This window comes from Mytilus galloprovincialis, chromosome 10 (assembly GCF_965363235.1).
Source record: "Mytilus galloprovincialis chromosome 10, xbMytGall1.hap1.1, whole genome shotgun sequence".
NCBI lineage: Eukaryota > Metazoa > Mollusca > Bivalvia > Mytilida > Mytilidae > Mytilus > Mytilus galloprovincialis.
The window spans coordinates 74213259-74236956 of NC_134847.1; the positions used below are offsets into that span (position 1 = coordinate 74213259).

General features: G+C 32.1%; 1 protein-coding gene across 2 annotated transcripts in view; it reads right to left on the reverse strand.

Annotated features, from left to right (window-relative positions):
• Window positions 1-15738, reverse strand: part of LOC143048363 (uncharacterized) — a 37712-nt gene extending 21974 nt beyond the window's left edge. Inside the window, exons 1-9 of one of the 2 annotated variants that reach the window (XM_076222016.1) lie at window positions 15609-15738; window positions 13577-13729; window positions 12155-12271; window positions 8123-8448; window positions 5913-6155; window positions 3693-3771; window positions 2653-2793; window positions 1930-2067; window positions 851-1140 (exon numbers count right to left, since the gene is read on the reverse strand). In XM_076222016.1, the coding sequence (XP_076078131.1) occupies window positions 851-1140; window positions 1930-2067; window positions 2653-2793; window positions 3693-3771; window positions 5913-6155; window positions 8123-8448; window positions 12155-12271; window positions 13577-13729; window positions 15609-15639 (1518 nt within the window). In that variant the 5' untranslated portion in view covers window positions 15640-15738. The remainder of the gene's footprint in view (window positions 1-850; window positions 1141-1929; window positions 2068-2652; window positions 2794-3692; window positions 3772-5912; window positions 6156-8122; window positions 8449-12154; window positions 12272-13576; window positions 13730-15608) is intronic. The other variant, XM_076222017.1, reaches the window with a different exon arrangement.
• Window positions 15739-23698: the final 7960 nt, after the last annotated feature.

The following is a 23698-nucleotide window of genomic DNA, read 5'->3' on the forward strand; positions in this document are numbered from 1 at the left end:
GTTTAATTTATTAACAATAACGTTACCAATTTTAACATTGCCATAAAAGCGCGAAGTTTGGCTAGCCACAAAACCAGGTTCAACCCACCATTTCCTTCTTAAAATGTCCTGTACCAACTCAGTAAAATGGCAGTTGTTATCTTATAGTTCGTTTATGTGTGTGTGTGTGTGTGTGTGTTGCATTGTCGTTTGTTTTTTGTTGCACTTCAGTGTCTCTGCTGTTGACATTTATAGAGTCCTGTTTTTCATTTTTAACAGCACTGGATTAATACAACTGCTTCTGGACTAATAGCCACTGTAGATATCCTCAGCTCAGTAGACAATTCTTCGGTAATGGACATAATTTATAACAAACTTTTGTAAACTGGTCCGTCTATAAATCAAAAATTATTCAGAAAAAAATGTTTCAACTGCTACAGGCAAATTGACCTTACATAAATTAAGTTATTTTTTAATTCATTTTTCTTCTTTATCAATTGAAATGTTATGGTTCTAAAACATCATTAGTTTTCAAACATTTGGCTTTAACCGTACCTAAATGGTAAATTAAAAAAAGTAAGTTTGATGCATTAAATGTATAAAGTGTTCAATTTATTGATTTTGTCTTTGGTATCATGTAAGTGGCAATTTTCGAATTATGATTTTGAGAGTCCCTTTGTATTTTCATTTTTCTTTCTAGGAATTTCACTATCAATATATTTATAGCCATAGTTTAATTTATAAAGAAAACAATAACCTAACTAATTTTGCGTATTCTTAAATACAGGTACCACTTCACGAGCAGGTTACTCGTATACGTTTTTTTTCTTGTAAACATATTCTAACTGACTTAGAGTCCTCTTTCACCTACCACAATCAACACTTTGTACAATCCGACAGGTGTTTCTAATCGCCAATGGACTGAAGAGCACGATATCAGAACGAGTATTATGGGTTTACTGACAGGACCACGTGGTTTAATGGAAACCTCATAGATCTCGTCGAGTCCAAAAATACTGATAACATGTAATTCATAAACGGAGTTGTCATTCGTTGTGCAGCTTTCAAGTTCTAAAATGGGATATGGATATGTATCTGAAGGATCTTTGTATCCGAGTGCTGTTTGAGGTTCCTTCCGTATAACACAGTTTCCAACTTCACCTATTTAGAAATTGATCCATGTCAAATACCCACAATCCTTCTTCTTTTCCCCCTCTAATGAGTCATACCAAATTAGACATACTACCCGTAAACTAACCAAATAGGTCTAAAATAGCAGGTTTATAAGTTTGGACGCAAGATTCGATTGTCTTCACTTGATAATTATCAGTGTAGCTTGACTTCAAACAGTTAATGTGTTTAGTCAAATACATTCGTGTTCAGCGAAAACCACAGATTCCGAAAAACTGCGATAAAAATGACTATTGCTATTTTGCTTTGTTTGAAAAAAAAATACGTAGGTAATTGGAATTATTCAACATTTTATCAATAATTATCAAAGGTACCAGGATTATAATTTAATACGCCAGAAGCGCGTTTCGTCAACATAAGACTCATCAGTGACGCTCAGATCAAAATATTAGTAAAGTCAAACAAATACAAAGTTGAAGAGCCTTGAGGACCCAAAATTCAAATATATATATTTATTCCATATCTATGAAACTTTTGTAGGTTTTTCTATATGAATGGTGGTTGAATAAATAAGTATATTCCCCTGCGGATAAAGTATGCTTTTACGTGTATAAATTTGGTTAAAAACGTTAAAAATACAATTTGTTTTGGTTAATAACGTCCATAACATACATTTCTCTCGGAATATGGAATAAAACAGTTACTATCTTTTGTTTCGGCAAATATGTGGTTTTATTGACTTTTGAAAAACTGATATTCACTTCGGCACGTGATTGAATTATTGGAAATAATATTGAAAATTTTCAAATTAGAACTTACCGAAACAATTATGCTTGTTATATTTATCTTCAAGCGAGCATCGGCAGACATTGTTTTTGCATTCAGTGTTCATGAAGGCAGAACTCCATCCTGTTTGTCTTAGACAATCGTTAGTTGTATTGCAGCTTAGATCTACACCTGTACAATTTAAATTGATAAAACAGTTGGGCATCATGATTGAACTACTAAGAGCTACATTCTAATACTATTTGTGGCAAAGCGATACATAAAAACCTTACACGAACATCTATGTCTAAACTGTTTGCATATACAAACAAGTCCTTATCATTTACTTATTTAGATATTCATGTTCAACTTTTACAATTCTCGTATAAGTAACTGTTTTAATCTGTTCAAAATTAAAACATCTTCTCTGCAATCGATTGCTTTATTCTCTGCAAGCCTACATTTTCTTTTTATCTGCCTTCCCAATAGTCAGCATGGTCATGATATAATGTTTAATATAAATGTAAGAATGTTTACAACGGAACAAAAGATTACCAACGTACAATGCTTTCCTTCATAAGGTGTTGTTACACATTACTAACTATGACTTATGCTAATAGTATTTAATTCCTTTAAATGTTATTAAAAATTGAGTACCCCCACAATCAATTAGGTGGTGGGTTTCAATATATACACATGCTGCGAGTTTAAGTTAAGTTGTCGTTATTTCTGAAAACCGTAGTCTACTAACTAAGAACAAAAAATGATTCCAAATACCTGGACAGTACTGAGTGTTGCAATACTGCTCTTCGTACTCAATTTTCTGAAGTGCATTGTTATATCTGCAGCGACTTTGTGTTCCAATGTTACATGTTTTTGTGCAGGATGACCATTGAGTCCAAGAATATGTTTGGACACCTGTCAAACAAATAAATAAACATTTATAAATACATTGAAAGTTCTTCTGAAAAGTGTGTTTATTTCCTTAATTAATTAAAGATAAATTAAAAACTCGAATTAGATACAGAAATCGCTCTTTACAAAGAAAATTTATAAGGTTTTATTTTCATTTTGAGAATAATCTCAACCCTTTAACTAATACCATTTTTCGCATGCATCAAAGCTATGTGAACTTTCTAATTATTCCAGAGTCAAAGACATAGGTTAGAAATAAATAATATGTACGAAGAATGTGGAATTTATAATAATATTGCTGTTAATATTTTTTTTTAATAAATATTGTCAATACTGAAGCAATGACTTCTGAGCCGTGATGATTATCGTGAGATTTCATAATCATTCTGCCAAATACACTCTAATGCTAGTTAATCGTCAAAAAAAGTGTTCATGAAAATAACACTTAATAAATAAGAAACCGTCCACGAATTTTTCTGGATATACATTTATCAGCAACGCTCTTAAACATATGAAAGCCAAGGATGTCAAATATATCATGCGTGTTCATGAGAACAAATGAAAAAGTGATAGAGTAAACAGGGCTTGTAACAGTAAGTAACCAGTGATAAAGGCGCTAATTTGAAATGCAAATGTATAACAATATGATACGGAGAGAGGAAGCCACATACGATATCGATACCTCGGAGACTTGTTGGGTTCTCCATGTGCAGTGAGCTTGGCTTTATAATCATAGCTTGAGGAACCATAATTAAGGTCCCCATTCTGACTACGAATTATACACCCACACAGCCAAACAGACGCTCCACTTTTGCAAGTTTAGTGTCAATCGGATGAAGACCCCCGGAATTGCCATATATCTATATCTATATCCGAGTGAATCGTTGAAACTAGACACTTACTTGACGAAATGGCTGTTGTTTGGGGATTCATCAATGGACAGTCCAGCATTCCTTCAGTACAATTGCTTGATACCTTGTACTATGGAATACACAAGTTATTAATTTAAATTATGAAATAATGAATAAGATATCTCGATTAAGTCTTGAGTTGTTGTTAACTCTCTTGATGTACAAGAAAATATGACTAGCTGGACGTCTGTGACGCGTAACAGGATCAACAATGACATCATTCGATATATAAAGTAATGCCCCAATGAAGTTACATTGTGGACCTATTAAAGAGGATCATAACACGGTTTAATTTTCGGTATTTTATTTGAAAAGATACAACAATGATAAGAAGTTTGATAATTAAACAAATGGACATGTTTATCGCTGGCAGCAAGAGGGTGACACGATGTTTTAAAAACTATTCATTTTATTGTCGAAGTGAGCAATCATTTTTCATGGATAAACTAATCATAGAAACATAACTAAAAATATGTACGCCAGACGCTCAGGGATATATGAATAATATATATCTCCAGCTTGAGAGCCTTTGTGTTTTTCTTTTATCTCTAATGCATTATTTGTTTGTGTTATTCATTTGACCATTAGTAACACATCTGTAGTTTGTTTTCAATTTATACTTGCTTAGAATTGCAGGACCCTATGACTGTGTGGGTAGATCACTGTCAAATTTAACTGAGTGTGTATATAGGTTACGAAAGTAGTTTCGGTGTCATAGTCTATCTAAGTCTTAACCAAGGACAAAATTATAATTACCAATCTCATTCAGGTATTTGTAGATATAGATATAGGAAGATGTGGTATAAGTGCCAATGAGACAAATCCAAATTACAATTTATAAAAGTAAACCATTATAGGTCAATGTACGGTATCAACACGGAGCCTTGGCTCACACAGAACAACAAGCTATAAAGGGCCTCAAAATTACTAGTGTAAAACCATTCAAACGGAAAAACCAACGGTCTAATATATATAAAAAAACGAGAAACGAGAAACACGTCTAAATTACATAAACAAACGACAACTACCGTACATCAGATTCCTGACTTAAGACAGGTGCAAACATTTGCAGCGGGATTAACCGTTTTAATGGTACCAAACCTTCTGCCTTTTTCTGAAACAATAGTATCACAACATCACAACATAGAAAAAAACACACGATAAAATATCAATTGGAAAGCTTAAATCAATCAAAAAACGTAAATCAATTCTAATATAAACTTTTAAAGCTAGTTTAACCCAGCAGCATGGGTTCAGGATTTTTTGGTCCTCAACTTCAACTTCGTATTCATTAGGCATTTTTAACTATTATTTCTTCGTGTGTCACTGCTGAGTCTTTTGTAGACAAAACGCGCGTCTGGCGCAAATACAAAATTTCAATCCTGCTATCTATGATGAGTTTATTTACATGTCCTTTATGAACAGAAAGAGACGCTCAACATGATAAGGCAACTGGTCTCGTTTTTTTTGGGGAATTAATTCGATTCTCTTATAGTTTAGTTTGTTACCTTGACTTATTTATCGTGTTTGTATTTAATTTAAGATCTGTAATACAATACATGTTCCTATTTAAGATTAAAACAAATACTCGCTGCACGACATTAAGCTTTTTTAAGTTTCCGTCAATGTTTATTCATTTTCAGGACAAGTTGACAAGTTGGATGTTAAGAACTTGCCACACTTTTTCACAGTCTATTGTTGAAGATCGTATATCAACATCATGATTTTATTTGCCAGTTTGAGTAGTTGGTTTGATATATGATTAATGTACGCTTATAAAGATTTTATAGAAGCGACAAATTGATTGTTTGAAAAGATATGAGTTGTCAGTTTATCTTTTTTGAATAGAGCAATTCTCTTAAGGTGTGAGTAATCTTAATGACAGACAAATTTAAAAGAATTTCCTAGATAATGTATATCTCAAACGTTCGAACCACAGAATTATTCGTAGTATCTAATATGTTCGTTTTTTGTACTTTGAATTTGTAAAATAAAAATAAAAAGATGTGGTATGAGTGTCTATGAGACAACTCTCCATCCAAGTCAGAATGTGGTGTAAAACTACGGCAATTATAGTTCAAAGTATAAATCTAACACGGAGCCTTGGCTAACATCGAAGTATTTATGGTATACAGTGCCCAAATATGACTAGTGTAAAACAATTCAAACAGGGAAACCAGGGGTCTTATCTATATAAAAAAAATCACTTACTGTGTATCCATGAGGTAAGACTTGAAGTGGGTTACCTCCAACGCTAAGTATTATTTTAAATACTGATGCAACTCTATGAAACCTGTATGCAGTAACCGATGTTATAGGCCCATAATCGTCGTAAACAGATCTAAGCAGTTCTGATGTTTCTTTGTCAGTTCCATCTCCAGTTTTTAAATTTAATTTTTGAAATACTCGAAAATCACATTTTGATGACGATTTATTTTCAACTGTTGAAAATCTCTGTAATAAGTATGCATTTGAAAATAACGTTATTTTATCAGACCTTGCGCTAAAGAAGCTAAGCGTGTGTTAATTATCCAGTCCATTTACTTTTAAAATGACACAGGGTAGACACTTGATCCCTGCGGAAATATTCTAAAAATTTGGTTGAGTAGGTTGAAATGCCTGTATTGTAGCTTTGTTGACAGTTTTTTTTTAACTTCAACATGCTACCTTTTCTCATTATTTACAATTAACATGTAAATTCATTTTATCATACAAAATCCTGACAGTGAACCCAGTCGAAAAGGAATTGTGTTAAGCAAACCAACTCAACTATATCATACCAATCCATGACCAATAGCTCTGTTGATAAGTATTGGCGGTATGTAATGTTGAAATGCATACAATAACATATTTTTGTTTTAATTTCAATATAGATTTTTTAAAAGCTGGATTTTGCTTTAAATATTTAATGACAAACATAAATGACAAATTCATATGCTTTTAAATTTCGTTTAATTTTCTATTTAAAATAAAAAAAAGTCTTTTAAATTATGTAACATTATAACATACACCCAATTTTACCTGTTCGTATAATGGTCATATTGGTTATAGAAACACTAAATGGAAAAAGTATGTTATTTTAAAATAAATTATACAGAAAAAGGAAAAAAGTAAACAAAAAAGAAAAATGAAGTTCTATAAAACTTCAGTGGTAAATATTTTTCATGTCACAGCAAAATATCAATGAAGAAAATAACAGAAACAGCACTTTACATTTACCTTAAACTTAATTTCAAGGTCAATGAACCGAACGATCTCTTTTCAAAGGATCCTCAATCTCCTCTTTGTAAGAGAAATAAGTTATATTCTACTACAGCTTATTTTGAGTATTAGAGGGGACAAAACCCAGTTTAGTAAAGTATATTTAGTCGATTTTTTATACGTTTATTGAAAAGAAGCAGTGTTAAGGAAAAAAAAAAAAAAATTGAATCTGACCCTGTCCCTATTTTCTTTTTTTTTTGTACAAAGGATCTGAATTAAAAAGACCATAGGCATCTAACACTAATGGTTTACAAGTTACTATTACATTTAACTTCTTTTGTATACAGAAAGGGAAATAAATCATATAAGGAGTCTTCAGACCACTTCGATCAAACTTGCTCGTAAGATCCTGAAGATATAACAAGCAAAGTGGTGAAATAATTGTGTCGTAATTTTAAACGATTGATCGGTCAGTTTCAAAAGCGCAATGACTGAACGATACCATATGCAATCAATCATATTATGTACGTTGTTTAGCATCTTGCAAAACCACTATACACCGAAAGACAATTGTGGCGGAAACATAACAGTAATATCAATATTTGGCAACAGATTCAATATAGCTCGATGTAGACAAATTATAATAATCAACACATTCTAAATAGAACATTTACAAAAACTAGAACGTATTGAAGTGGGTCATCAGCATGTATTCCCTCTGGTAGACTTTTCTCATACTTTGCCAAAATGTAGATTTTACCATGTTTTTTTTTCCAAAAATATTATAAACACTAATGATCATCGTGGTATTTGTCAGGCAATTATGCAAGACTTGTAGCTTACCACATTAGCTAGATCATTTATGAACCTTTTTCCTTATGTGTTTAAACCGTATAGATTATGCAATGAATAACTTAAATTCTATTCAAATAAACAATCTTACACACTATATGCCAATCTGCCTCAAAATTTGTCGGTTACAAAAGGACTTGATCAATTGCTTTTCATCTATTTTACAATTCGTGACTGAATGCAGTTAATATACCTTTTATAACTAGCCATGTGTTTAATTCCGTTTAAGTTATAAAGATCCACCTGTCCTTCATAAAGTTTACTTTTCATTATGGCTGTAAAAAGTGAAGAATTATAACTACATGTAAATAAAAATAAATTCATGGTAGAAAGCAGACCTTAATAAAAATTATATAAAAAAATCTTACTCCAAACATCACTTTGTTAATTCCAACAGGCGTTTCGATCTTCCAGCTGTGTGTAGTTAAATGTGAATTAGATGTCAATACGAGGATAATTGGCTTGACTACAGGACCTCGTGGTACAATGGATATTTCATTTGTATTCGTTTTGTTAAAACATTCAGCGGTAAAACATTCCGGGAGGCTAACTACATGAACTTCATATTTCGGGTTGTCATTTGTTGTACAGCTGTAAAGGTGATATCTATTGTACCTTGGATATTTAACAGAAGGATCTTTATATCCAATGGACGTTGGAGGGTTTTTCAGAATAGCGCAGGTTCCTTTTTGGGCTGAAAAATATATTAAAATTCACAAATATTTAAAAACATGTTATAAAAAATGGAACACTAGTTTTAGATGTTTACATAAACAAACATACACACTAACAATATTAATATAAAACAAATAAAAGAGAGAAGAAAGATGCCCGAGGAACAGTCAAACTCAGTTTTCTATGTTGTGTCATGTGTACTATTGTTTTTCTGTTTGTCTTTTTAGTTTTTAGCCATGGCGTTGTCAGTTTGTTTTAGATTTATGAGTTTGACTGTCCCTTTGGATCTTTCGTTCCTCTTTCATAGTCTCGAAAATACACTGACAACGCCATGGCTAAAATAGAAAAAGACAAACAGACAAATATTAGTACACAAGAAACAAACTAGAAACCAAAGACTAAGCAACATGAACCCAACCGAAAACTGGGGGTGGTATCAGCTGCTCCGGAGGGTAAGCAGATCCTGCTCTACATTTGACACCCGTCGTGTTGCTCATGGTAATACAAACCCGGTAAATAGTCCAGTTCGTTAGGTCACATTCGTGAAAATGGAAGGGGATTGTAGTTACGACATATGGAAAATATCAGATAACATCAGTGAAACGATTATATCATAACGGTCAACCAACTCGTGATTGCATCCGTAAAATTACGAAAGTACGAAAGGATGATTTCAACTTAACCATTTTTAAATCTTGCTTTGATAGCTTCTTTGTGAGCAGCAACCCTTCTTCCATAGAAAGTCGATAAGAAGAAGGGCAAAATTTGTTCCCATTGGAATGCCGACAATCTGTTGAACAACAAGTCATCCAAACGTTACAAATATGTTGTCAATCAATAAATCAAGCATCTTCATAATGTCATTTTCTTTTTTTGTTTGAATCAGAGTGAATGCTTGTATTCACGTTGGCCATTCTTTTATGAAACATACTCTTTCAGTTTGTCTTTTAGTTTGAAATGGGGAATACTTGTGTAAAGTGTAGAACAGTCAAATGTTTTAATATTATTGCAAGATGAAAGTATCTTAGATTGTATGTACTCTTAAAGATCTTTGGAATTTGTTAGTATCCACAGCTGAATCACGCCACCTCTAGAATAGGCAGTTTCACAATAACTTTGAAGCCTGGCTTTGATTGCTGATAAATTATATGTTAATAATTTAGAAAAATGTATGTCGAGCATTTAGAAGACACAACAATATACTGTTCTTTCTAAAGACACTTATATAGGCTAGGTATCTAATACAGTGATGGAAGATCCAGTTCTTCATCTTTGGTTGAAATCCCGAAGGAACATAGAACAGACCTATGCTTATCCAGTATTTCCTCTTTGGTAATAAGGGGATCAGTATGCGTCAATAAATCAAGATGGATCATATTTACATAGATTGAAGTTTCCTACACATACTTAAGAGTAAGGATCAGTGTAATATTTTCAAGATACAAGTCATACACAATTAACTTCTTTTATTAAGATTATTCATTAAAAAAAAACTTGAATAAAAATAAATAGACGAAAGAAAAATATGAGATAATTGGTTTTATAATAAGATGGAAGAAAAAGAAAGAAACAAATAGAGTCACCTAACTTCTTGCTACACGTATAAATGAAAATTTACTTCAACATTCCTTTATGAAATTTTACTAAAAGAGTCATTTCCCCTTGTATGGCTTGTTGAATAGAAAAACAAATCCTATTTTTTTTATTTATTAAAACAATCTAAATAATATTAGTTACATAGTATGTTAGTGACTAATACGATATATACGGGTTCAGTAAATTCCACATGGGGTGAGAACGACCATGTATATATCGTATTAGGTCACCAGCACACTATGTAACGAATTTATCTTACCGACTAGCTTTATACTAGAGTTGTCTTGTTTGCAGTCATACCACATCTATCTATTTTTATATTAAAGTGTTTAAGTGTTCAATTTTAACAACCTACTTTCATTGGTCTGTACAAAAAAAATGTCAACAATAACAATTTAATATCAACAACCTTGCTATAACAAGATTAAAAAGAACTTTCAATAACTTTAAATAATCAAATAGTGCCAAAGCCATAACTCAACTACTAGCAGGGCATTGAAATAAACCAAGCCTCCCTACTAACCTAATATGGAATATACACTGTTTCCGCGCAGACGCGTTTAACCAGTCATATTCCTAGAAATGTATAGGAGGTATGATGTTGCAATATACCACTTAATTATTTTTCTTTATTCATATAATCAGTATATCACATTTATTGCCAATCTGTCTCACAGCTTGCAGATTTAAGCAAAGATCTAGACTGCTACTGACTTTGCCGTAAAGGATTAGCTCATTGTTGCAGGAAAATCAAAAGCTTAAAGACTTATTAACCTCATATGTTGTAAAACATCGTTATACGAGGAAGCTTTGTTCGTATTTAAAAAATATCAAGACTAGTGTTTGTCCTCTTGGTTAGTTATTTTTGTAACATCTTTCCCTTGTTTGGTATACATTGCAAATATCTATAATTGTTGTAATTATATCTCTGCTGAAGCTAAACACAGATGGGTGTATAAGAATAAAGTTATATGCATGATCTTACTATTATTTACTTTGGTCAGTTATAAATGAGTTCTTAATAGGCCTAGGGTTCTAATTCATTTGGGTGGTTATGTACCTTAATTGATAATATTAGTTACACAGTGTGCAATTGTCCTAATACGAGAATTTATCGAGTCAATAAATTCCGTATTATGACAATTGAACACTGTGTAACGATTTATCCTGATTTTGTTATATTACATATTATTATATTCAAATTCAATATTAGGACAATATCAACCAAATATATTTTAGATTTTAATCTAAAACTTTGAAAAAAAAATATAGGACTATTAAGCAACCCAAAATTATTATCTTTTATTAGGTCAATGGTATAAGGGAGATAATTGCAATTGACGTAATAAATAAGGGAGATAATTCCAATTGACGTAATAAAAATTGTACTGAAATTTATTAGGACAATATCAGCCAATCCAATCGCGAGAAATTACTCTAAATCAGGATAAGATCTCTTATCATGTTTTTTTTTTATTATATTAATTATGATAAACAGCTACATGATAGCGACCAATCAACGATCGAAATCCGTTTTAGCCAGTTTAGAAGGAAGGCCAGGTCTCCCCTGAAGTCCCACGGTAATTATCGTTAACTGTAAATAGATACCCAACTAAGTCATGGTTTATGCTAATTAAATGTATCAGAACTATTTCGTATTTTGGTGGGCTACCAGTTGCTCTGAATCTTGTATTTTCATTTTTAATGTGAAAGATTATATCATGTGTAAGTTGTTGCTACTTAAATTCTTTTGCCTTTGTTACTAGATTTATTTCCCTTGACAGGGTTTAAGAAGATCGCGTATTAAAGACAAGTCCATCTATAGACTGGAGTTTTGAGATAAACTCATCAAGGAAGTGTCCAGTTATTCGTCCCATATCATACACTCAGTTCTTTTGTATATGCGTTTGGTGACACTGATAGGTGATTGCAATTCAATAATAATTATAACGGCAATTATCCTTATCACAATAGATCTTCAAATAGACTGTCCTTATGCAAATTAAAACATAAGCTCCGCCCGATTAGTTGAAATAACATTGATAATAGACTGTGTAAAATTCACATAAAGATATACAGACTAACAAAAGCTATAGATTGTAAATTTACTTTAAGATATATAGACTTACGAAAACAGTTAGCAACATTAAAACCCTCTCCTCCAGTACAAAGACAAGTATTATTTCGGCATTTAACTGTTCCGTAATCACCATTACAATCCCAATAATAGCGGCAGGTTTTTTCAACTAAAAAGAATGAATATATATCATAATAGGACTACAGAAAATGTGACAAACATTCAGCCTGTAAATAAAGTCATCATCAATTCAAGGATTGAAATTTTGTAAGTTAAACGCGCGTTTCGTCTAAAAAAGACTCATCAGTGACGCTAGAATAACAAAAACTGAAAATGCCAAGAACAGTACGAAGTGAAGAGTATTGAGGGCTCAAAATTCACAAAAGGTTTCGGCAATTCAGCCAAGATAGTTTATTCTGGAGAAGAAAATCTTTAGTATTTCGAAAAAAATAATTTGTATAACAATGACGATATAAAAGATAATTCAGTGAGTGTCGTTTGTTAGTGTATATCACATTTCTAAATATATGATGTTTAGATTAAACTTACCGTTTAAGGCCGTATTCACACCAAACGCCGTGTAGAGTAAACATGTTTACAATTAGTTTAGTGTAGTGTACACTGGTTTCACATTACATTTGTTCACATCTATACACCTTGTTTAGCTACCTGTACATAAGATATGTTCCCACTTGTAAACTATATGTCATTTAAATGTTCATTACGTAGAACTAAATTCAAAATATTTGGACAATTTTTCTAGCGATAAGGGAACAACCATTTGACTTCAAAATGGGGGTGGGGATGGGGTGGGGGTTGGGAATGGAAATATTCCGATCCCCAATTTGATAAAATAAAAATGGTCATACATATGATAAAAAAAATATTCTGAATCAAGAGTTCCCCCATACATTATAGTGTTAAATATTGAAAAAAAAGAATTTGATCACCAGCATCGAAAAAAGGAATAAAAACGTACGCGCGAAAAAAAAATCTGACTCAATTTCTGTAAAGAACTATACTAATAATTATCAAAAATATCAATTTTACTCAAAAATAGTTTCCTCCTTAAATATATACACGGTAAAACTAATGTCCTAAATGCCTAGTTTTGTTTACACTTAACCTACACAAGGCCTACATTCACTATCGACTGTGTGTAGATAAAACATCATTTAAACTACATGTAAACATTGAGTTTTATCAATGGGAACGCAATTGTGTTTAGTTTATGTGTGAGTTACACTAACACAACACCGAATTTAGGTCAATGTGAACACGGCCTAAGACTGAAAAGTGTTTACAGGTGAGATACTGCAACTGTTTTTCAGTACTAAGTAAACATGGAAATGTATTATCGAAAATCAAATGTATGTTTGAAATACATTCGCTTGTAATTGGAGGATAATAGAGACGTAAAATGACATTTAAAGTTGAAATTCGTAACCAATGATTTTCCATCAATGCAACATACCTGCACACGGCTGTGTATTACAATATTGTGTTTCCGATTCTAAGACGTCACCAGTACTATTTAGTCTTTGTCTAATTTGTGTTCCTATTCCACATGTCTTCGTACATGAGCCCCATGATCCCCATATGCTAGCATCATTCATAAGAGGGACACCTTGATAAATCAACATTTTAAGTTAAAAAATGACCAATTAATCACAAAATAAAGACATCAATGTGTATAGGTTTGAATCAAGTTAATTTTATATCATATCTAAACTGTTTTCTTGTTATCGCACTGTCTCTAATTTGCTTTATAAATCTTTTTTTTTGTCGAATATAAATCATCAGCTCAGTAGACAAAATTTCGGTACTGACATAAATTTTAGCAGATTATTTTTCCAAATTTAACTTTTTATCTTTAAATTTATGATTTATTATGAAACTAAGGCTCCAAGTCCAGGTCTTAGTTGACATAAGATAGAATTGATTAATTCGGAAACATTTATGATTTTGAATTTCTGACGGACGAAAATGAAAGATTCGGGCGCGATCAATTTATTATTTTTTACCTTTTTTTTTACTTTTTATTTAGAATAAACTGAATAAGAACAAATTAAATATAGACAAAAATACAATTACAGCAGATAGCAAATTTTGTTACTTCCCTTGTAAAATATGAACCCATGCATTTTGATTTTTGTCATTTGATTACGGACCTTCTGTTTTTAATTTTCCTCAGAATTTTGGTATTTTTGCTAATTTACTTCTTTTGTAGCATGCGTCGTCGTGCCCATACTGAATTATGCACCCTAGACCACTTGGTCAATTTCTATGACAAAGCGTATGTGATTTGTAATCTTGGCACTGCATAACGCATGGATATCCGATTTACTGCTTATAAATATAAGATTTTTTAAGTTGTTTTGAACAGATATATCATGTTATGGATTTGAGAGAAATACCCACTAGGCAAGGGAAATATGTCCCAAGAATGGTATTTTCCCAAAATACCCACCCATAACATGATATATCTGTTAAATAACACCGACTAAATTTTGATTTAAACTCTTTGTACAGGTAAAAGATATATTTTTTTTCCCAGTAAGCTGTAATCCATAAACATGTTTATACATAATTTGGTGGATAAGTAGAGACTATTACAATACCGCGAAAATCATACATGTACTTATACGCGTTAGCTCTGTCTTTATGTAACGTCATACATCCGAATAATAGTGGCGGAAGAGACTCGCGAGTGTAAAAAAGTAATATCCAAGATGGCAAATACCACCGCATAGAGCGGAATCTGTGGCGAATTCACCGACAGTTGTTAAAATAATGCTTAGAATATGCGCAAAATACACTGGGTACAAACCAATCAAAATCCAGCATTCTTACATAAGATGTAATAAAACTGAAAAAACTTCACATATCCATGGAACGAAGATCTAACCTTCTATAAGATATCGTATGGTTTTCAACAATGAGAAAATCCCGTGCCATATAGTAGGATGGAAACAAAATGACCACAACATGACAAAATGCAACAAGAGAAAAGAAATGGCCTGAGTAATTCTAAAATTAACGAAAAACATGAAAGCCAGCAGTCTACAAAACCTCTGATAAAAGGTTGCTTTAATGGCACGGGATACCGGACATGATGTGGAATAAGCATTTTTATATGCACTCACTCCTCTCCTCATATAAGACAATGGTGTTACAGTACAACGAAAGAAAAATCTGAAAGAACTGAGCTGGAAAAACTGACTCTTCTGATGTAAACGCATTTTTATTGTTCAAATATGTACATCAAGCTTTTAGTTGGATAACTCTCATGTTCTATTCGTATTGACGCTATATTCATGTCATCATTAATGTATCCCTTTACATTCTTTAATTACAAATAAATATCAATCAATAGTAATTTTTGTCAATATTTGTACAGCAACAACTTTTAATAGAGGTTGTCAACAAATTTCAGTAAAGCGTAAAAAAATCACGATTATTATAAAAACATTAATTACTTGTTATTTTCTCTAAAATCTACTTACATAAAACTATAACAACTCGTAAAACCCACATGTCTGGCGTCAAGTCAAAGTAGACCTTGAATGACAGTTTTGTTGAAACAACAATGTTTCATATACAAAACAATACATCCTCCTATTCATTACAACGCACATGTTATATGCGAGGTAACGTATATGTAAACCGCACTTTGCTTTAATTTACCGCTATGTAATTGATGAATTGAATGCGTAATTAAAATCGATATGTCAGTTTTAACTTTATAAGTGGATGATATCCAAATAAAACATGGTTTTCTCGCAAGTAATTATTTCTCAGCGCATACTTGCATTAAAATATTTAAACAATTTCAAATGTATCCTAGCACCCATAATCAAGCACCTTGCTTAAACAGGAATATCTAGTGCTGAATAAGTTTTATTTTAATTTGATATCTTAAAAGGATCATTAGCTGTCATAATCATGTTCAACGATTTGAAGTCACAATAAGACTGAAATAAACAATCGATACTTTTTATCATAATTTCGTTAGTAAGTTAGTCTGGCCGCCATCTAATTATATATCGAGATGACCTTGGGAGAGAGTTGACGGTCACATTAACCCGATATAAACAAAACATGATTATATAATAGAACAGCGTCCTCGTGCATTTGGATTGTTTAAGTTCTGTCTGATTTCATATTATAGGTTAAAAGAAATAAGTTAATTATAGTTTAAAGATTTATCATTTGTGGAGCGAACCAGTCAACGTTACGAAATGGTCAACATTTGTTTCACTTTCAATGTTCATATTTTTACCTATTAATGGCTGAACAAGACGAAAACAAGCGTCACCAATCTCTATTAAATTTGTTAAATGAATGGTCATATGAATACGGATTTAACAAGGTCGAAACTTATTATGTACTTGCAAATGAATAATTCATACGTAATATATGCCTTTTGTGCTTCCTTGTGACATACTTGTTTATTTTAAAAGCGATTAAGATTATAACACAATGTTGACTGATGTGCCCTTATTTTTGACATACTTACCTTTTATATCTGTTTGTCTTGTTCAAATATCGTTGTCATTTTAATGACATTTGATGTGACTGCCATACAAGTGAGAGGTTTAATAATAATTTAAAAATAAATTTTCCTGTACCAAGTCAGGAATATGACAGTTGTTATCCATTCGTTTTATGTCTTTAAGTTTTTGATTTTGCGATTTGATTAGGGACTTTCCGTTTGGAATTTTCCTCGTAGTCCAGTATTTTTGTGATTTTTTTTTCATTTCTTATTTTGACTATATTGAACAAGAATGGCTGCTTAAAGTGAGTTATTATTTCATTATTTTACTTTTATAAATGATTGGACCAAGCTAAATTATATTAATTTTTTTTTCTATCTCGTAGCTAATGCACCTTAACCCTTTTAAATTATGACACACAAGCCATTATATCTTAATTGGAACAGTTGATGTTTGTGTCCTTGTACTTAAACACATGCATTTGGATACAAGTATTCTTATCTGTAAGAAGTACAGAATTCGGACAACTGGCAAATAACTGCGAATGATCTCAGAACTGTAGTAAACGCTTTTGTTGTTGGGATTAAAAAGTACCCATCCACGTCTATGTTTTTTTTAGATGTATTTTGGTTGTATCCATCTGCTGAGTTACGCATTTGTCAGCTGATTTATAGTTTTCTTATGTTGAACTGTTACCCTGCTGTCCCAGGTGAGGAGGTTTGGTACTTTCAAACGAGTTGAGACCCGCCATATTCTGTATGTTCATGTCAAACATCGGCAGTCTGTTATTCATTGGTTGTCGTTTGTTGCTGTGTAACGTATTCGTTGTACGTTCATAATTTTCAATAAATTTTGTTTACTAACTGGTTCTCAGTTATGATCTCATAAATACATAACTTGAGAATGTTACTAGTAAATGTACATACGTATATTGTCTATATTGAAATCTGGGTGAATCCTACACTCAAGGTAGGGGTAGTTAATGAATTTAGTGTTAGTGTAAACTCTTAGAAGTTCGGGACATATAAACATTGAAAAAATGCCACACAACCCTATAGTTTGACCTTTGAAAAAAGTAGTGCATATGAGCTTTTTATTTTAGGATATCATTCTATTCAAAACTTCATAATAAAAGTGGTACAGTTTTAGCCTTAAAAGGAGATCCTACAGGAAATTGCAGTGTCGTTATTTACAGAAATGCAACTTTTAAAAAACGTAAGTATTGATGTCCATGGAAGAAAATTACAACTAATATGCCGTAAGCATATATGTGGGTAGTTGACATTAACTATAGTAACCCTGTAAATAGTGATAAAATTGAACAAAGAGTTATTTCGATAGAAAAACGCAACTGTCGTACTAAATTATAATCCTGGTACCTTTGATACCTATTTACACAACGTGGTCGATGCTACTGCTGGTGGACGTTTCGTCCCCGAGGGTATCACCAGCCCAGTAGTCAACACTTCGGTGTTGACATGAATATTAATAATGTGGTCATTTTATTAAATTTCCTGTTTACAAAACTTTGAAATTTTCGAAAAACTAAGGATTTTCTTATCCCAGGAATAGATAACCTTAGCCGTATTTGGCACAACTTTTTGGAATTTTGGATACTCAATGCTCTTTACCTTTGTACTTGTTTGGCTTTATAAATATTTTGATATGATCGTCTTATGTAGACGAAACGCGCCTCTGGCGTATGAAATTATAATCCTGGTACCTTTGATAACTATTGAAATAAAAATGTCAAGACTTTAAGTTGTAAGTTAATCAAAATCTAAAGTCAATAATTTATGAAGGTACAGGGTCAAACAATCTCCATGAAACTGCAATGCTTACACAACTGCATACCAAATATCACTGAAGTACCATTAGTGATTATATTATGACCCTGGTACCTTTGATAACTATCCCCATGAAATAACCAAATCACAAACTAAAGGATGTAAACTACATAAATGTTTCAAAATACCATAACTGAGGGACGGGGCTAAATGACCTTTATGGAAATAAGACGTGCCAATGCTAATACAACTCCACATCACATATCGTGAACCTATTACTAGCAGGTACCCATTCATTAACCTAATCACAAACACATATACGTTAACTAAACAAAAGTTTTATAGTCAGTAGGCAATGACTGACGGTGGGAAAGGGGGGGGGCAAAAATAAACACCAGGAAATGAGTAATACCAAATTTATACAACTTCGTATCAAGTATCATTAACCTTGAACTGACATAAACTTACCTAATTATAAAAGTAGCGCATTCAAACTAAGCAAAAGTTTCAAACTCAATAGACCATGAGTAAGCAGACGGGTCCAAAAATCTTCATGGAAATCAGATGTGACGATGTTCACACAACTGTTTATCAAATATCGATCACTAAATGTTTCCTATATACTTAATTAATGAAAAAAACTAATACAATGTTTACGCCGCCACCACTACCGCCACCGACCCATGGAACAACATTCAATTTTCATTTTCTTAATCCGTCAAATCGAGATAAAAATTGTGAAAATCTGAAACATCGCTACCGACAGGAACGAACTTTATATACTCTTCGTGAGAAGCAGACAGAGACACTAGCATTAAGAAAAGTGACACAGAAGATTGGTAATATAGCTGTCTGACAATGAAACAATAAGTTACTAGCGATGTTATTGGTGAACGTAAAGATGATCATGCTTTTGTTAAAACCTGGTGATATGATGTGAAAACAAGAATAGGAAAGAATAGTTCCTCCCTTTTTCCATATTTTGTAGAATGAAATTCACTAACATACAATCAAAGCTTAAAAGGGATAGCGGGTCAATCATTTTTTTTCTCTTAATATAGGATTTCGCTGTATTTTTCTATAAATGAAATAAAATAAAAAAAAATAGGGTCACGGTTTATTTACGCTCGCAATCTGCCTTCAAAAAAAGCTAACATTTTTTAAAGGTACTTTTTTTATGTTGAACTAATAGGAGAAATAGAGGTAATATAAACAAAGGCATTTTTAAAAGTCATCTGGGGCCGAAACGAATTATTATTTTTAATGATTTTTGTATCATATGATTGAGAAGCAACTAAAAAAAGTTATAAATAAAATTTGTAATGAAAAAAAAAGGTTTAATTTTTTTCTGCAATTTTTATACCCTCGAGCCTCCTGAACGGCTTCGCTATGGACATTTCTAGTAAAACCGGACAAGGATATAGTATGTTAAATTGACTACCTCACTATAATATAAAAACTAAATGTCTGACCATTAAAATAGGAAATAGAGATTAAACGTTACTGTGGATTCATTTATTTTCGTGGATACCATTTTTAGTGGATATTTGATTTAATGGTTTCTCTACATACAAGCCTATAGAAAATATGTCCTTCGTTGAACATTTGAATTCATTGTTCGCTTTTTCCCACGAAATCCACTTATATTGGTACCCCAAGAGTAATAATGAGTTCGTAGTAGCGTGAGCGATACTGCCATTCCAAATTCCATATGCAGTTGTATCGTTTGAAAAATAGACTGCAAACTTATCATTGAACATACTTGCAAGTGTTGTCTAATTGCAATACGTTTTTTAAATTCAGTATGGTCGTTTTTAGGTTAAGGGAGAGGGATAATTAAGTAAACAAATGTCAATTCGAAAATTTTACGGACACCATCTGGATTAGGTTGACCGTTATAGAACATCTGTTACACAGATGCTGACGGATATGCTCCAATCGTCGTAAACACAGTCCCGTCCTCCGTTTCCACTAATATGACCTACCGATTAAGACTTATCATCGGGTTTGTACTTACATGAACAACATGACGAGTGGCAAATGTGGTGTAGGATCTGCTTACCCTTCCGGAGCGAATGAGATCATCCCTAATGTTTAATAACGTTCGTGTTGCTCAGTCATTGCTTTTTTGTTGTTGTTGCCTGTATAATAAACTGTTTGTTTATTTTCGGTCTTTTTGGTCTTTTTCTTTTTTTTGTATGTCCCTTAGTTTAGCCTCTCTTTCGTATTAATAGTGGTGGAATTTATGCTGCGTCAAATGACTTTCGAAAAAGAAACCGAATAACAGCATTTAGATTTATTCTTTATTTAAGCTAATAGACAAGTATACACCAGAAGTAAATACCGAGAAGCTTAACTTACATAAGGTACAAAATGCTGTAAAAAATGCACACAATTAACAGTGAATGCTTAAATTTGTAACTTTCCTGATCTAATCAAAAATATATGTTAATGTTCTATGCATATTTATCTATACATTTCCGAAAGGATTACTTGGTAGACACTAAGAACAAACTTCATATCAAATTATAAAAAAAATCAGTGATTATATTATATGAACACAAAATGAAACTAACAAAAGCTAAATATATAAAGAATTACAAAATAAAAAGATTTAAATATCTCAATGTGTAGAGAAGACACCCCTCCTGTGAATACTGATGCACACAATGCATTAAGACAATGCACAATCTTCTAAGGTGTTTCATAGTTAACAATTAATTTTTGGGAAGAAAAAACGCCTTATTTCAAATAGATATTTTGAAAAAAAAATAACACAAAAGTACAGGAAAATGCAGATACATCGTATACTTCGCATAAGCTTCTCCTCCATTGCAAGTAAAGATGAACTGGATTCAATCGAACCTGGTAAATAAATAAAGAAATCGTTTTACGAGACTGATGTTATACAGGGGAAAAGGTAAATTAACAAAAACATGAAAAATACCGAACTTCGAGGAAAATTCAAAACGGAAAATCCGTAATCAAATGGCAAAGTCAAAAGTTCAAACACATCAAATGAACGGATTACAACTGTCATTTTCCGGACACCGTACAGGCATTTTTTTATGTCTAAAATGGTGAATTAACCCTGGTTTAATAGCTTTCAAAATCTCTCACTTGTATGACCGTCGCAAAAAATTCCATTATATTGACAACGATATGTGAACAAAACAAACAGACATATTAGGTAAAAATGTCAAAAATACAGCAGTCAATAACATAACATTACATTGTGTTATAATCTTAATTATGGACAGTTTATTGGTAAAATAAGGTGAAAACATAATTGTTTGATTTTTTGAAATGATAATTATGATAGTTTCAAAGTAGTTATTAAATTCAGTTCTTTGTCTTTGTAAAATAATATAGTGGACGAATCACAAAAAATATACCCTTTAATCTTAGCATATAGTATAATGTAAAAGCTTTAAGTTCATTTAGATAATATCAGAACAATCCTGATAATCAAAATTTCTGAAATATTATGCTTGTATGTAAAGATTTGACCTAATATATAAGGCATAGCAATTTTTTTATCAAATTATTTTATAAGCAAGTCTCAAAAAGGAACATGCATTCACCATTGGAGAGCGTGGTTATGCATGCAAGAAATACATTCGCTGCGGGAGGCAGAAAGGAGAAAGGCTGTGCCGACAAATCTTGTAGAAAATAATGTAACAGAGAAGTTCAAACCGTTAAAAGAAAACTCTCGGAACTTTTGTTACTCTATGCTTTTTAACTTCGTACTTTATTTGGCGTTTCTCACTTAAATGATTTGAGCGGCACCGATGAGTCTTTGTAGACGAAACAAGCGTTTGGCGTACACAATTTTAAGCCTGGTATATATGATGTTTTTATTTGCCCAGACTTTTTTATCTATTTTGTGGGCGCCGTTTTTCTTTAGAAATAACATATTTTACACTTGCAGTCTCCTAACTTGATTGGTATCACATACCTATGAACCTCATAGATTTTATATTTTAAATTATACCAAATTATTGATATTGTAGGTTTAAACAACGTCGCTTTTTTATTTTATTATTTGTGCTCAATACAAAACTGCAGAATTTTACAAAAGTCGTCATGATCGAACAATTACAATCCTAAAATCGCATCAAATGAATGTTATATAGCATATGTATATGTTTGTATGCATCAGTATCAAATAAAACTTTTACGAACTGTAGTAAATCATGGCAACCAGTTTCTTGATGTGGACGGAGTCAGAGTAGATAAAACCCTTTCTCTCACTAAAGCTAATGTCCGTTTTAAAGTTAACCTAATTTTTTGTAAAAGAATGTAATAAACATACACTCAGACATATCTTAATCGTTAATTTAAATTATTTTTCCGTGAAAACAGTACAGTAATTTTTAGCAAATTATTAAACTAATTAAATGTCAATAACAAAAAAATTCTTAAGGGTGGGTTGGGTTTTGTTGCACCATCATGCGAGGTCGAAGAGTAATTGTGGTGAGAACGTGGTATAATCGTAGCGGGATCGTTATAAAAGCGTAATAAGGACATAGCAACGGGAAAGAAACGAAAATGTACATTTTTATAGCGCTCTAACTGCGATCTCATCACGATCTGAATTCTGAATTCATATATAATCGCGGTGAGCGTGGCGCGATCGTAGTCTAGTGTAACTGACCATGGGGCTTAACAAAGAAACATGAAAGACAAGAATACCAAACAAAATATACCAAAGATAACACAATGATGGGATGTATCAGTACAGAACTGTGTCATATGTAACATAGCATCACAATAAGGCATATAGACAAAGAACATTAGAAAATATGAAAGACAAGAATATAAAATTCTACCAAAGCACAACAACACAATGACTGGATGTACAAGTGCAGAGCCACTCAATTGGATAGCACAAAACCAGATTAAACAGCAAAATTAATATTGATAAAGACAAATAAAAGAATACTATAACACGTCGTTAAAATGATGAACATGATCAGTACACATAATCTTAACTTCAAGACCATCGTGTATTATTTGTGAAGTTGATACTGAATACTTATCAACAAGGTCTTGGTGATACACTGTCTAAGAGATGAACTTATAAGATGGGCCTTTTTATAAGGAAAATGCACATTCTTCAAAATTGAAGTTTTGATCCATTTTCCAGAGATCATAATGTTAAAATTCAAAGTATAAGCGGAACGATGTTATGCGGTGAATTTCAGTATTGAACGTTCCCCATAGTTTGAAATAAATTTAGAGGTAAATATACATCTGTCAACATCCTAAATTCATTTTAAAGGGAATACTAAGATTAAATAAATCTTCTAG